At 46.9% G+C, this 15,041-nt stretch overlaps 1 protein-coding gene across 2 annotated transcripts in view; it reads right to left on the bottom strand.

Annotated features, from left to right (window-relative positions):
* The window catches only part of STRIP1 (striatin interacting protein 1), a 287,397-nt gene extending 284,078 nt beyond the window's left edge, over positions 1-3,319 (bottom strand). Inside the window, exon 1 of one of the 2 annotated variants that reach the window (XM_086923587.1) lies at positions 1,318-3,319. In XM_086923587.1, the coding sequence (XP_086779713.1) occupies positions 1,318-1,449 (132 nt within the window). In that variant the 5' untranslated portion in view covers positions 1,450-3,319. The remainder of the gene's footprint in view (positions 1-1,317) is intronic. The other variant, XM_086923588.1, reaches the window with a different exon arrangement.
* Between the last annotated feature and the right edge of the window lie 11,722 nt (positions 3,320-15,041).

Genomic DNA, 15,041 nt, shown 5'->3' with positions numbered 1-15,041 from the left:
GCAGAGTGCCTCTTGGGTAGCTCTGGGCCCGAGGCCCCGAACCCTCCAAAACCTTGCCCCATCCTCACACTGTGAAATTAATTTCTAAGTTGTCAGGTATGGGGTGGCACTTAAGGATGAAATAAGAGGAAAATAGGGGCACCAGAAACGCAGGCTAGAGGGGCCAACAGGAGAGTGAGTGGGGGCCTGAAACACAATGGTGATAGTAGGCGACGAGGGAAGACTCAAAAGCTCACTGGTGAGACTGGCAACTTGAGACTTTTGGAGTGCTTAATCAAAATAAAAAAAATAGCTCTCAAACCATGAGCAGTGGAAGGACACAAGTACATCGAGATGATCTAGGGAGGGGCAAACAAGAGGCCACAGAAGCTTACAAGTAAGAAGTAAGCAAATAAGAGTAGAAATGCAGCAAACCAATGGTAAGCAATAGGTGGGCTATACGACCACTGTAAACTGACAAAATGTTTCACACGCATGCGCTGTTTTAGGTTAGACGTAAAAAGCACTTAATGTAGCTGGGGGAAAAAAATCAAGCCAAGAACCAAAGTTTATCCGGAAGTAGTAGGGCAGGCACAAATATCCATCTACTTATCACTCTGCTTCGTTCCTTTGCTAGCATTTACGGAGATACGTGTTGAAGGGCCATGATTAGTACATTCAACTACTCATCACGAACGGCAACAAAAAGCACTTCCCACACAGGTGATACCTCTAGCCCGAAACTTTCCAAGCAAACACAATTCATACATTCTACTGCTCCCTGTCACCACACTACAACCTACACAAGCGCCGTAGCCTATGTCACGGCAAGCACACGCTCTGGTCAGTCATGCACACCTCTGAAACGCTTCCCAGGCAAATAGGCTACAATGCAGTTCGGTTATCATATAGCTAAGCTCTTATCTTTCTCACAGTGTAGTGTGCTGCTATACGTTCATAGTAGGCTTCCGCACTACGTCCTGAGTATGAAACGCTTTATAAACGCAATAACAATACTATGGATCCTAGAACCTAATCTCCGATACACCCACTTATGTTCCTAAATCCCACAAGCAGAATTCTTCCACTTCTGGCAATTCTCCTTTCCTACCTGTGCAAGTCCTTCCCATCAAAGTAGCCCTCCTCCCTTTCACAAATAGTTTCCTCCATCATCAACTCCCGTCAGTGGTTCCTTCCGTCATTCAGTTTTTCCTCCCTTTTCGAGTCACTGTCCCCTACTATCAGCTGCCACTACAGCCAGTGGTCGCTCTCCCACTTTAATTGATTGTCAGTCTAAACATGGCCCGTGACCCAATTCTGGTTCCTTCCACCCCTCACCTCAGAGTCCTTGCGTTGGGTGCGGTTAAGCTCGCGACCCTTGCCCGGCAGCAGGCCTCCAATGCCGGGCGCCGGCCCGAGGCTCCCCCGCACCTTGTTGTTGACAATCAGAGGCCCGCCGCCGGGCTCCATCTTCTCTACAGCCCGGCTTTCCCGACATTCGTGACTTCAACTTCCGGGGTTGGTCTTTGCGTGTCAAGCCTCGTTCTCAGATCCACATAAAGCTCGACCGCCTCATTCGTTCATGATGCTGCCTCCACTCCGCTTGATGTGCAAATTGCTGGCTTCTCTTCTTCTGGCGTAAATACAGTGCTCTATTATTTATTTACACAATGTGCTAACAGACTGTGAAAAACCATGCAGCGATAATTTTAAAATTCCTCGCTGTAGCGATTAAGGTGGAATATAACCACAGAAACGTAATAGGATATAATTAGAAGATTTATTGTAATTATAAGAGGAGATGACTACAGAGTCACAGAAAGGTGAAGAAAACCCGAGTTCATGAGATTGACGTCACTTATATACATACTTAACATTCCATGGCTGGAGCGTGCTCAGTAACCAATAGGAAGAGAGAAGGAAAAATAACAACTAGAACTACATTATCTCCCTTTCTGGGGAGAATGGTTTTACATTAATTCATATTCTTTGAGTGCACTGGGCAACTTGGATATTCTGCCATACTTGGTACCATCATGTATACTTGTAGAACCTTAAGACTCAGAAGCAACCTTGAAGAATGCTTGACTAGGAACAACATTACTACTACTAAGCTGGATACCAACAGTATCATCAACATGGAGCTTGTTAGTGTAGTCACTAGTATCAGTGTAACTCTTTTCAACAATGTTATCACTCCCACATACATGGTTACCTGGGATACACATATTATCTACTTGTGTAGAAGAGTCATGTTCTTTTTCACTTGTGTATTTAACCAAGAAAAATCATTGCAAAAATCATTACCTTTCTTTCCCTTGTGCCATAAATCAACTTGGCTTTTGTTGAGCCTTATTGCATCACTTTTGTTGCGCCACCCTGCATATTTGAGGCAAACAGCACTATCCGAGACTTCTACAATTTCTTCAGGATCAATGAATCTAGACCCTCCTTTGAGATGATGACCAGGTTTAGTGACTAATGCCCATTCTCCCTTGAATAATTCCTTGTTTATAGCCCTATGTACCTTGTCATGATACTGTTTGGATTTTAACTGACAATCTACAATTTTCTTTTTGACCTGCAACTGATCATCATTTATAATGATGGTGGAAGGTACATAGCTGCCGAGGTTTCAGACTGCTTATGTGTGACACTTTCATAATTTCAGTGTAATTATGAGTGACATTTAGCGAATATGAGTGACACTTTCTCGCCAGCATAATCAAGCAATGAAGACGAGGAAAACATAAATAACAGAAACTACACCCATCTGAGCAACAAGAAACTCTAAGAAAAGATTTTAAAAAGGCTTGCAAAACACCTAATCGTACTGCAGATAGTGACTCACTGCAATGCAGAGCTCTCAGCTGTACTAACTTTACTTATGTGGCTGAACTCAATTTTGTGCAGACAGTGCGATTGCTGCAATGTAGAGCCCTCAGCCATAGCTGCTAAGTTTTCCACCGCCTCATAAGCGACATTTAAATGTTTTCAGTGTCCTCATGAGTGACATTCCAATGCCATATGTCAAACTATGAGTGAGACTTCATTGCAAGAAGAACAAATGCATAATCTCACCCGCCTTGAGATAAATTTCAGAAAGGACTTTTTTGTGTGCAATATAATGGTCTAGAAATGCCCATAACAGAGATCAACATCTTTCATGTGCTCATTTAAGGGCAACACCTTACATCCTTCTTCCAATAAGATATACCTGAATTTTTGAAAGAGTGGTTCTGAAGCAAAAACAGAATGGTGTTGAGAGACCTCTTGAGTTTTTGTCCCCTGCCCTTTGAAAATGTTAAAACAATTTATGGAGTATGGTGACAAAACGAGAGGGGTGTAATGTACAGCAGGCAAGAGAAAAACAGTGCTGTTCTATTACAGGCCAACACAATCACTAAATATGTGAAAACTGCCCATTAGTTCTGTTCTAGCATTGTAAGGTGATGGTTCAAACTTAGGTAACAGGATAAAGGAGCAGTTCTTTACAGAGTGCAAGTTCAGGTAATGGAAATAAATGCCACCTTCAGAGATAAGCAAACTTGCTAACCGGAACCAACTGGATGCACTGAAGCTGATCTATTTCTCCCCACTCTTTCTGTCCAATTTCCCTCATCCCATTCTCTCACTTGCGCTCTCTTCCCGTGCTGTTTCATCTACTCTTCTTATCTCAAACTTCTCTCACTGTTTGCTTTTCCTCCTCTTCTCTGCATTCTCCTTCCATGCGCTTCCACCCATTCTTCTCCTTTCTCACACTGTTCTCTCTGCCCGCGTTTTCTCCTTAACTTTTATTCTCTCTCTGTATTCTCTGTTCATCTGTCTTCCCTCCATCCACTTTTCCTGTTTCTTCTATATGGCTCTTTTCCACTTGATTTCCTCTTTTTATGGGTTCACCTTTTTACTTTCTTTTGTCCCACACTTTCTCTCTCTCACTCCTCCATCCCCACTCTCCTTTCTCAGACTCCTTTTCTTTCTCTCATGCTTTCTTTCCTATATCTGTCCTCTCCTCTCTCCCTCGATTACTCCTACATCTTTTCTTTCTCACTCCTTTAGTATACTTCTGCAGCAGTGCTGGCATTGCTCACTGTAATCTGTGATGGGCCAGTACGTTGGTTCATGCACCCCAGCAACAAACTGCAGAGGCATTAATAAACAAAAACATCACTGCAAGAACGACTAACCTTTGACTCAAAAAAATCTTAATTTCAAATAAAAAAATATAATCTAACCTATAATGACAGGACTTTCTGGTCTCTCCATAGCGCTCAAGTGAAAATGAAATGCCTTTCTGTACTTGAAGTTGAAGGGATTGAGTAAATTTAGTCATTTCTATAATACACAAAAAATGCATTGCATTCATTAGTATTTCATCGTGAATTGATCCAGTTTTCAAGTGCATTGCTACTTACATTACATTAGCTGCAACTCCCACAATAAAACGTCTTCATTTTTCATAGTAATTTGTTTTTTGTAATGTTTCCTCGCCAGTGCTTTGGTAGCCATAATTCATTCAGGGCCCCTATTCTCTTCTAACATCTTCGTCATTTTTGGATTAAAATTAAACATCACTGAGGTCACGGAGCGAGGCCTAAAACTTAGAGAGCTTCTAAACTAGATGTGCTGTGAACATCGAACTCCCAGGTTTTTATTAATTGCTGGACTGTGACCTTTCTGTGTCCCTGAAGTAGTAAGGAAACTGAGCGCTGAATGCTGTAAAAACAGCTGATGGCAACAGGGAAGGTGCCCCCCCCCCCCTCAGAGGATTAATGTACTTATGCAAGGAGTAACTACGAAGGCCTCATGACAGTGCGCAGCCATGGTCTCATCTGAGCTTAATCAATGTCAGTTAGGTCAGCTGAGCCCAACCATACGGGACCAGCGCGCAGTTCTACTTAAATTCCAGGCTCAGGCAGCTTGCTAAAACTAAATTATTATGAATGTTGTAAATCAGAAAGCAACATGTATTGTCAGACCTGAGTTGCGATGGGACGAGAGTGATCTCTTCTTTCAGCACGGCATTGTGGAGGCCCTCAGATTTCTAGAGATCTTCCCTCTTCACAGGTGACTGTTCGACCTCTGCTGAGTGCTCTCCCTGTGGTCCCTCATGATGATGGGGCAGCAAACTACTGGCGGCACACAGGCTGTTACAAACATTACTGCCCGCGTTTAATTGCCGCCTTACTACTAGTGACATCCTGTTGGAAAATCGACAGTCACGTGACGGCACGTAATGTGATGCCGCCGCAGCCCGCCCTAGCTGAGTGAGTCTAAACAGCAGCTGACTCTGTGAATGTTGAATATGCCGCCTGCGCAGCTGAGCCCCCTGGAAGGCACGACCCACTACATTGCAGTTTTCATTTTAAAATATAGTTTGCACCAGCCAGCCAGCCGCAAGTGAAGTCTTCTGCGACCCGGCCCAGGTTGGCATAGGCATCCAGTTTCAGCGTTGTCAGCAGAGTGCCAGTCCGGGGCAAAATGCGTGACAATGCATTTCAGTGCGGTGATGCGGGAACACCACACTGAAATGCTTGGCATCACGCCGGATGCGTGACACTTGGCAGGACTGAAGGTAAAGTACCTTCTGACATATCAAACTTTGGAACAATATCATCATCACATCTTCTTCCTCTCATCAAAAAGAAAGGGGAGAATCCTGTAGTGCTGTTGGGCGTGGTATTGTAAGCAAGGACTCTTTCTTGAATAAAGTCTTTAACTGGTAATTTTGATGCCAAAGCTAGTTGAATACCATCCTTGAGAAAGCGATTGACTCTTTCTATTTGTCCATTAGACTTTGGAGAGTATAACGGAGTCTACTCTTGACGAACTCCATGTAAATTAAAGAAGTCAGTAATTTTGCTTGGAGTTAGTTGTTTCCCATTATCAGAAACAATGATGCGAGGATTACCTTCAATGGAGAAGCAAGTACGTAGAAAGTCTATGACTGCACCAGAGTCAATGGTACTGACAAATTTGTGATATATCCATTTTGAGAAATAGTCACTAACTGCAATTAAAAATCTAGAATCATGTCCAAGGAGTTGAAACGGACCTGCCATATCTATGGCAATTTTGAACCATGCATTAGAATTAGAATTATAATTAGACTTGTAGGAACTACTAGCACTGTATTCTTTTTTCCTTTTGCCGTTAACATACGAAACATTTGAATTTGAAGAATTATTAGCTCTAGCCAGGTCTTTTCTGCCTTCAAGTGAACGTTCAATGCCTTTGGCAATATCAATTACTTCGGATAACTTGGGATTTTTACAGGCAAGCAAACGTTCCTGAATTTTGAGCTCAAAACAGTGAAAAAACAAACTGATCACGTATGTACACATCTACTAAGTCACTGAAATCACATTTGGTGGCTAAAACCCTCAAACTTCCAATATATTCGTCTACATTTTCCAACTCTGACTGTTTCCTCATCGCGAAACGGTGTCTGCCAACCATAATATTCTCTTCTTCATCAAAATGTTTTTCTAGTCTTTTCACAGCCTCCTGAAACTCATCAAGGGGAATAAACTGTCCAGGCTCAGGTTCATATTCTGGTAGGCTGTCAAACATTTCCTGTCCAGCAACACCTAGAAGTCCAAAAAGAATTGCTTTTTTCCGTTCAGGCTCAAATTTCTTGCCATTAATTGCGACCAGATAATTTTCAAAAGCTCTGTACCAGTTCCTCCATTTCATCACTGGTTTACCTGGATCATCAAGGAAATGACCTGGTGCATTAAAATTATTCTCATTGGCCATGACTACTTTAACTTCGTCTATAGTCTCCTTCTTATTTAAGAAATCAATTGTGTAGCCGGTTTTACCATATACTGTTTGAACTAATATAAGAATTGACAAGATCACAATATATAAACATTAAATATAGAACGCATGTATTGGAAACCTTGAACTGACCCGAAAAGAGTCTAAAAGAGAGCCTCGAGTTGAAGTCACTCGAATGAAAATAATATGACTCTCAAAACTTCCTTACACACGTCAATACTTCACGCTTATCAGAAAACTCGTTTACCTTTAATTCTCCTTTTACAAGAGAAAGTCGAAATATTGGCCACCGCGATAAAATTCGTAAACTGTACGCGTGAAGTACATTGCGATGTTACTATGATGGGAACAAATCCAAAATGGCGTCGCGTGCTTATGTCAGAGACGTGATGACGTACTCACGCGACCTTGTAACTTGCAGTTGAAGCAGAATAGATAGCGGCTGTGGATGACGTAATGGCGTCAGCTGAGTTTTGACAGTTGACAGTTGGGAAATGTCAACGAACAATTTCAACGGCGATTTGCCGAACTCCACAGCAACGCTGCAACAAATTAGTGGAACAGTTTTACAGATTTGAAAAGCGTTTCTACTTACAACGCGAATATCCACACTTGCCGGAAAAATTTCTTTAAGCAGCCTCTCTGAATCCAATAATCTTCTTCAACATATTAACTCCTATGTAGACTTATGAAGTACCCGTCAGCTTCTATCTCGTCCGGCTCAAAACACAGAAAAGAAGCGGAATTATTTATAAGAAATGCTCCTTTTATTTGAAAGAAAAATAGACACTTACCTTGAAATGAAGTGTCAGCCTCCTGAAGAAATCTCCTCCACAAGCTCTGAATGTTCTTCGTCCCGTCCTCGTCGCCAATTGTAGTGATTAAGGTGGAAAATAATCACTGGCGGCTCGACCAGACCACAGACAACAGGACCGCCCTCAAGCACGCCACCCGCAAACACCATCAGCTGATCCGCGCCACCAAGAAGACGGCACTCAAAGAACGACTGGACAACAACGCCCACGACAGCAAGGAACTCTTCAGCATCGTCAAAGAGTTCTCCAACCCCAGCGCCGGAAACAACAACATCACTCCCTCGCAAGACCTCTGCAACTCACTCGCCTCGTTCTTCCACTGCAAGATCGCCGACATACACAACAGCTTCGACACACAGACCACGCACCCTACCACCGAACCAACGCCCGCCACCACCACCCTCTGCAACTGGACCCCGATCAGCACCGAAGACACCACCCGCACGATGAACTCCATCCACTCCGGATCACCAACCGACCCATGCCCACACCACATCTTCAACAAAGCCGACGCCATCATCGCAACCCCATCTCCGAGACAACATCAACCCCTCCTTCCACACCGCCACCTTCCCAGAGAGCTGGAAGCACGCCGAGCTGACCGCCCTCCTGAAGACACCAACGGCGGACCCCACCGACCTCAAGAACTACAGTCCCGTCTCGCTCCTTCATTTTCCGGCCAAAGTCATCGAGAAGACCATCAACAGACAGCTTGCCGCCTTCCTCGAAACGAACGGATCCCTCGACCCCTCGCAGTCCGGGTTCCGGGCCAACCACAGCACCGAGACCGCCTTAATCGCAGCCACCGACGACATCAGAACCCTGATCGACAACGGGGAAACAGCGGCCCTCATCCTCCTGGACCTCTCTGCGGCGTTCGACACTGTCTGCCATCGCACCCTAGTGAAGCACCTCAGCAACATCGGAATCGAGAGAAAGCACTGGAGTGGATCATCTCGTTCCTCGCCGGAAGAATCCAGAAAGTCCGCCTCCCTCGTTCAGATCCGAGGCCACCGAAATCATCTGCGGCGTACCACAAGGATCTTCACTCAGTCCAACCCTCTTCAACGTCTACATGAGCCCCCTCGCAGCCATCGCCCGCCAACACAACCTAAACATCATCTCCTACGCCGACGACACCCAGCTGATCCTCTCCCTCACCAACGACCCCACCACCGCCAGAGCCAAGCTACACGAAGGGATGAAAGACGTCACCGACTGGATGAGGAACAGCCGCCTTAAACTGAACTCAGACAAGACGGAAGTCCTCATCCTGGGATCATCACCCTCCGTCTGGGACGACTCCTGGTGGTCCCCGGCCCTGGGCACCGCTCCCAAACCAACGGACCACGCACGCAGCCTGGGCTTCATCCTGGACTCCTCCCTGTCGATGACCAGACAAGTCAACGCAGTCTCATCTTCATGCTTCAACACCTTGCGCATGCTCCGCAAGATCTTCAGATGGATCCCCACTGAAACCAGGAAGACCGTCACCCAGGCACTTGTCACCAGCCGACTGGACTACGGGAACCCCCTCTACGCCGGAGCCACAGCCAAACTTCAAAAAAGACTCCAACGCATCCAGAACGCCTCCGCACGACTCATCCTGGACATCCCCCGACACAGCCACATCACCGGACACCTGAGAGACCTGCACTGGCTCCCTGTCAGCAAGAGAATCACGTTCAGACTCCTCACCCACGCACACAAGGCTCTCCACGACCTGGGCCCCAAGTACCTCAACGACCGCCTGACCTTCTACACGCCCACCCGCCAGCTACGATCGACCAGCCACGCCCTCGCCACCGTACCACGCATCCGCAGAGCCACCGCCAGAGGAAGATCCTTCTCCTACCTGGCAGCCAAGACTTGGAACTCCCACCCCACCCACCTTCGGCGAACCCAAGACCATCTCTCCTTCAGGAAGCAGCTCAAGACCTGGCTGTTCGAGCAGTAACATACCCCTCTCCCCCAGCGCCTTGAGACCCTCCCGGGTGAGTAGCGTGCTTTACAAATGCCGTGATTGATTGATTGATTGATTGACAGAAACGTAATAGGATATAATTAGAAGATTTATTGTAATTATAAGAGCTTGTGGGAAAGAGGTGATGACTACGCAGAGTCACAGAAAGGTGAAGAAAAACCGAGTTCATGAGATTGACGTCACTTATATACATACTTAACATTCCTTGGCTGGAGCGTGCTCAGTAACCAATAGGAAGAGAGAAGGAAAAATAACAACTAGAACTGCAACACTCGCTCTTCTAAGAAGCAAGGCTGAACTTGTAGAGGGAATTGGTGATTCTTGTCAGCTCTGCTATTGGTTGTATTTGCGCATTACATGTAAAGTAGTCTGTATAATTTCATATGTTAATCATGACTAGTCATGTTTCTTTTCTGTTAGGAGGAACGGTTTAAAATTGTGGATTCATTACTGTTTTCATTGAGTCGCCAAGAGGATGGATGAGGGGTACGGCCAGTGCTGCTGACTTTGGAACTGGGGAGGTAGGGTCAAGTCTCTGCGTTTGCTCAGCAGCCTGTCATTCTGGGCAAATTACTTAATCTCGCAGTCTGTAAATAAACAAGCATTGGTAAATACATTAGATTTCGTCTATGTGGTTAATACATTGGTGAATAGTTGTGCGATATAAGTTACTGGAAGTCTGTTCAAGTGTTATGACTTGTTTTTTAAGAAAGGCATTATATTGTGTTACTGGTGTTATAAAGTGGGGAGAATAGTGGTACATTCACTAAAAGTGATTTGCAGCCCTGCCAAGTGCCAGCTATCTGTAGTGTTGCGCTCTAGTCATTACGCTGTGACCTAACGACGCAGAGCGTGACCGCCATTTTGGCAGTTAGCGCGTAGCCCGCGCAGATAGCGGACGCGGCTCTCGGCGCTCTATAACTCCATAATATTTAATAAATACATTACCTGCATAACGCCTCCGCTTCTTCTTAGGTTGTCCTTCCACCTCTACAAATTGGCGACGAGGACGGGATCCAGAGAGCTGCCGGGGACCATCGCGTCCCGAGAGAGAAACCCAAAGAGAGCCACGACCTCGAGGGAGCAAAGTAGGTACACAGCAGGTACCGCAGAGAATATAGAGCGCAGCAGAGGAGAGCGGCTGCAGCCACCACCCGGCCCACCGCACGCAGTGACGGCGTGCATAAATACCAGCCAGGGAGACGCGCCAAACACGGGCACACCTGTGCAGCAGTACCAGCGCCCAAAGTGAGTACAGCAGCCCAAGAGGAGGGTAGTAAAGCGCAGCAACAAGACACTCAAATTTGCACAACAGCACCAGGCACCACGCTCGCGGCAGCTGGCAACTCAGCCCGAGGCCCTGGCAGAGCAAGCACAGCACAGCGCAGGTAGCTAACCTGCACCCCAAGAGAGCCCACCGTGCCAGCACAGGCATAGTGCACCAGGGAGTCCCAGAGGGGAAGAAGAACTCCTGAGGATACAAGCAGAGATGAGCTCCCAAGCCTCCTCGCTCACCACGCCGGTTCCCTTCCTTCCCAGGCCAGGGGAACCCTCGATGAAGTGGGAAGGCTGGAGGGAATACTTCATGAACTATTTAGAGGCGCTAGAAGATGAAAGTGGAGGGGCGTTTCCCAGCAAAAAAAATAAGAGGATACTGCTCCACAATCTGGGTCCCGAAGGCATCAGAGTTTTCCCAAATCTAGTGCCTAAAACGCGACAAGCTGATGACAACGACGTGTTCAACACGCAATCGAAGACCTAGAAAATCACTATAGACCGGTGGTGTGTACGTCCATAGACAGATACAACTTCCAACAGAGAAAACAGGAAGCAGGAGAGTCCATAGATGAATATGTAGCAGCTTAAAGAAACTGGCAGTCACATTTAAGTTTGGTGCTTTACACAACGAGTTCATTAAGGACCAAATAGTCATGCACACCACGAACACTTCGATCCAAGAAAAACTATGGGTCAATGGAGATGCGTTCCTGAAGGAAGTCATCGCCTTGGTGAAAAAAGCAGAACTATCTAAAAGATGTGCTGAGGCTGCAAAAGGAGAGAACACCGCGAGGACCATGGTCAACAAAGTTACAGAAGCAGGCCCACCAGACAGGAATAAGGGAGAGGCCGGAAACATGAGGACGCAGACCAGACATGTCCCCAGACCATCACCAGTGAAGAAATCCACAAGTGAAGACAGGAACTCGTGCTACAGGTGTGGGAGCCATGCCCATGCAGCCCATGATAAACGTTGCCCAGCGTTCAGCGCCAAATGTAATTTCTGTGGAATCATGGGGCACTTTGAGAAAGTGTGTCGCCATAAGCAAAGAAGACCAGCGGTCAAGTACGTCGCACCAGAGTCAGACAACGAAGGAGACGGGGACGAAGAAAATGACAATGTATTATGCATAGAAGAGCACATACTGGGCATCGACTGCACTCGCTCCAAGAAACCACAATGTGAACTGTCAATAGGGGGTGTACAAACAAAAATGGTGGCAGACTCAGGGTCCCCATACACCATAATACAACGCAAGGTGTAGGAAGACCACTTCAAGCAACACCTAGGGCCACACCTGGAACCTCCGGACATTCGACCAGTCACGTTTACAGGCAAGCCCGTCCCCATGGTGGGGTACCGAATCCTGCAATTTGAGTTCAAGCACCAGAGAGCAAACAGCAAGCTGTACGTAGACGAAAAAGGGCCCTCAGCCTTAGGATGGGTCGACCAGGGCGAGTTGGGCATACAGCTGGACCCGGGAGGCATCACACAGATGCTGATGACCAGCCCGGAGCGACAGCCTGAGGCCATCAAATGGAAGAAGGAGTTTCCCACAATGTTTGGAGGAAAAGTAGGAAAATTGACAAAATTCACGCACAAAATAGACCTTAAAGCAGACGCCAAGCCCGTGTGCCACAAAGTGAGGAACATCCCGTTGTCAATAAGAGATACAGTATAGCTGGAGTTGCAACGGCTGGAGGAAAACGGCATCATCGAGCCGATAAACAGCGCAGAATGGTTGGCACCATTGGTAGTGGCCAGGAAGCCCAATGGCAAGGTACGCCTATGCGTGGACTTGAGAGAACTAAATAAAAACATAGTTGAAAAGTTTCCGCTACCAAGGATAAACGAAATGCTGGCTAAGACCAAGGATGTGAAATGGTTTTCCACCATCTGCCTTACCTCGGCGTACCATCAAATAGCCTTACATCACACGTGCCGCAAGCTGACCTCCTTCATAACCCCATTCGTGTGCTACCAATTTCGTAGGATGCCATTTGGACTAGCGTCGGTGGCAGCCGTCTTTCAAAAGATTATGCATAGGCTGTTCAAGGACACAGAAGGGGTACAGTACTTTCAAGATGACATCCTGATAATGGGCAAGGACTGGGCAGACCATGATGCGAAACTGTCCACTGTGCTGCACATCCTGGCACGAAATGGACTCATAGCCGAATGGGAGAAATGTCATTTTGGAATGTCTTCAGTTACCTACCTAGGCCACGAGATCAGTGACCAAGGAATTACGCCCAAATAAGCCAATGCTAAAGCCATACGCGATGTGCCCCCATCGAAAAACAAGGAAGAAGTTTGCTCCTTTTTGGGTATGGCCGAGTTCTATTGTAAATTCGTGCCACACTTCGCCACAAAGACGCACCACTTGCGCCAACTCCTCAAAGACAAAACATCCTTTGTGTGGACGGAGGAGACGCAAGAAGAATTTCAGAGGATCAAAGCAGACATCAGCACGACCATTCCCCTTCATGGGTTCGACCAACAAGCGATGTCCATACTAAAAACGGATGCAAGTGAGAGGGGACTGGGAGCTGTCCTCATGCAAGAAACAAAAGAAGGTGAATTAACCACCAACAGCTTTGCTTCCAGGACCCTGTCGCCCACGGAGCAGAAATTTAGTGTAGTGGAAAAGGAGATGCTGGCGGCAGTCTGGGCCATGGAGAAGTTCCGCCAGTTCATATGGGGCTCCAGATTCCAGCTCAGGACGGACTCAAGCCACTCGTGAAGGTGCTCACGTCAAGCGGCCATGCAAACACAACACCCCGCATAGCAAAGATGACGCTAAATGTATGATGTCGAGTATATACCAGGACAGAAAAACAAGGTTGCTGATTTTCTTAGCAGAGCATCAGCTATGGAGGAAGCTCCTCACTGTGCAGAGGGAGTGGACATCAATGTGGCATTCATGGAGGACCACGAAAAAGTGATTAGCGCGCAGGAATGGAAAGAGGCCTATGAGAGCACCGGAGACATCAAGGCGGTTAGGCAATTCATCCTACAAGGGTGGCCAGAAAAGAAACGCCTGAGTGCAGAGCACAGGAAGTTCTTTGAAGTGTGGGAAGAATTATCCATTGGGGACCAAGGCACCTTCCTGCTAAGAGGAGATAAAGTAGTTCATCCCACTTCCTTGGTGCCGCACCTGCTCTCCATCCTGCATGAAGGAAACTTAGGTATAGTGAACACGAAACTGTGGGTGAAACAAACGTACTGGTGGCCGGCGATGGACAGCCAGATAGAAAGACAATCAGAATAGTCAGAGAATGCACGCAATCCAAAATGCCGACAAATCCCAAAGCTTGATGCGACCGTCCATAGGTAGGTTCAACAATCCATCGAACCCGTGGGAGGAGTGGTCGATAGAAATCCTAGGTCCGGTGCTAGACGCACAAGGAGTTCAGAAATATGTGGTAGTGCTCATGGACAGATATTCCAAATGGCCCGAGATTGACATACAAGAGGACATGGACACTGAGACGGTGTTGAAGTTTCTCACAGCCACCTTCCTAAGGGAAGGTATCCCTCATTCCATCCTGAGTGACAATGGACCCCAGTTCACGTCCGAGAAGTGGAAAGCCTACATGGAAAGGAACAGGATCAAGATCAAGCACACGTCGGTATACCATCCAGCTGGAAATGGCTTAGCCGAGAGGTTTAACAGAGTCATCATGGGGTTGGTACAATTGGCAATCAGCGCAGGAAAGAACTGGAAACAGAGTTGAGGAGCACCCTGTGGGCATACCGGATCGCCCCAACCAGCACTGGATACAGTCCCTTCAAAATCCTCAGGGGACGGAACCCCTTTATCAAGGACAATGTGGCATGGAAGGAACGCACCATCGTGAGCAAGTGGTCACCAGCAGTGGTCCATCACAATCGGAAGAGAGCACAAAGAGTATACATGGATCACTTCAACAAGCGACGCAATGTGAAGGAGACAATGTTAGAGAGAGGAGAGTGGGTCCGATTCAAACTGGCTCAGATGAGAAGAAAAGGGGACAGCAAGTTTAGTGCACCCATGCAAGTGAAGGAGGTTTACAACAAAGCGGCCTTGCTGAGTGACGGTAGAATTTGGTCCCAGGATCGTATGTCCAAGTGCAACAAGATACTGCAGTGGGCGAAGGCGGAGAGGTCACAGTCGGAACACCTCAAAGAAAATCCATCCAAGATCCTCCCTTTGAGGGAA

Source organism: Lissotriton vulgaris, chromosome 5 (assembly GCF_964263255.1).
Source record: "Lissotriton vulgaris chromosome 5, aLisVul1.2, whole genome shotgun sequence".
Taxonomy (NCBI): domain Eukaryota; kingdom Metazoa; phylum Chordata; class Amphibia; order Caudata; family Salamandridae; genus Lissotriton; species Lissotriton vulgaris.
Note: the sequence above shows the minus strand (reverse complement) of the source record. Positions and strands in the feature narration are given on the sequence as shown.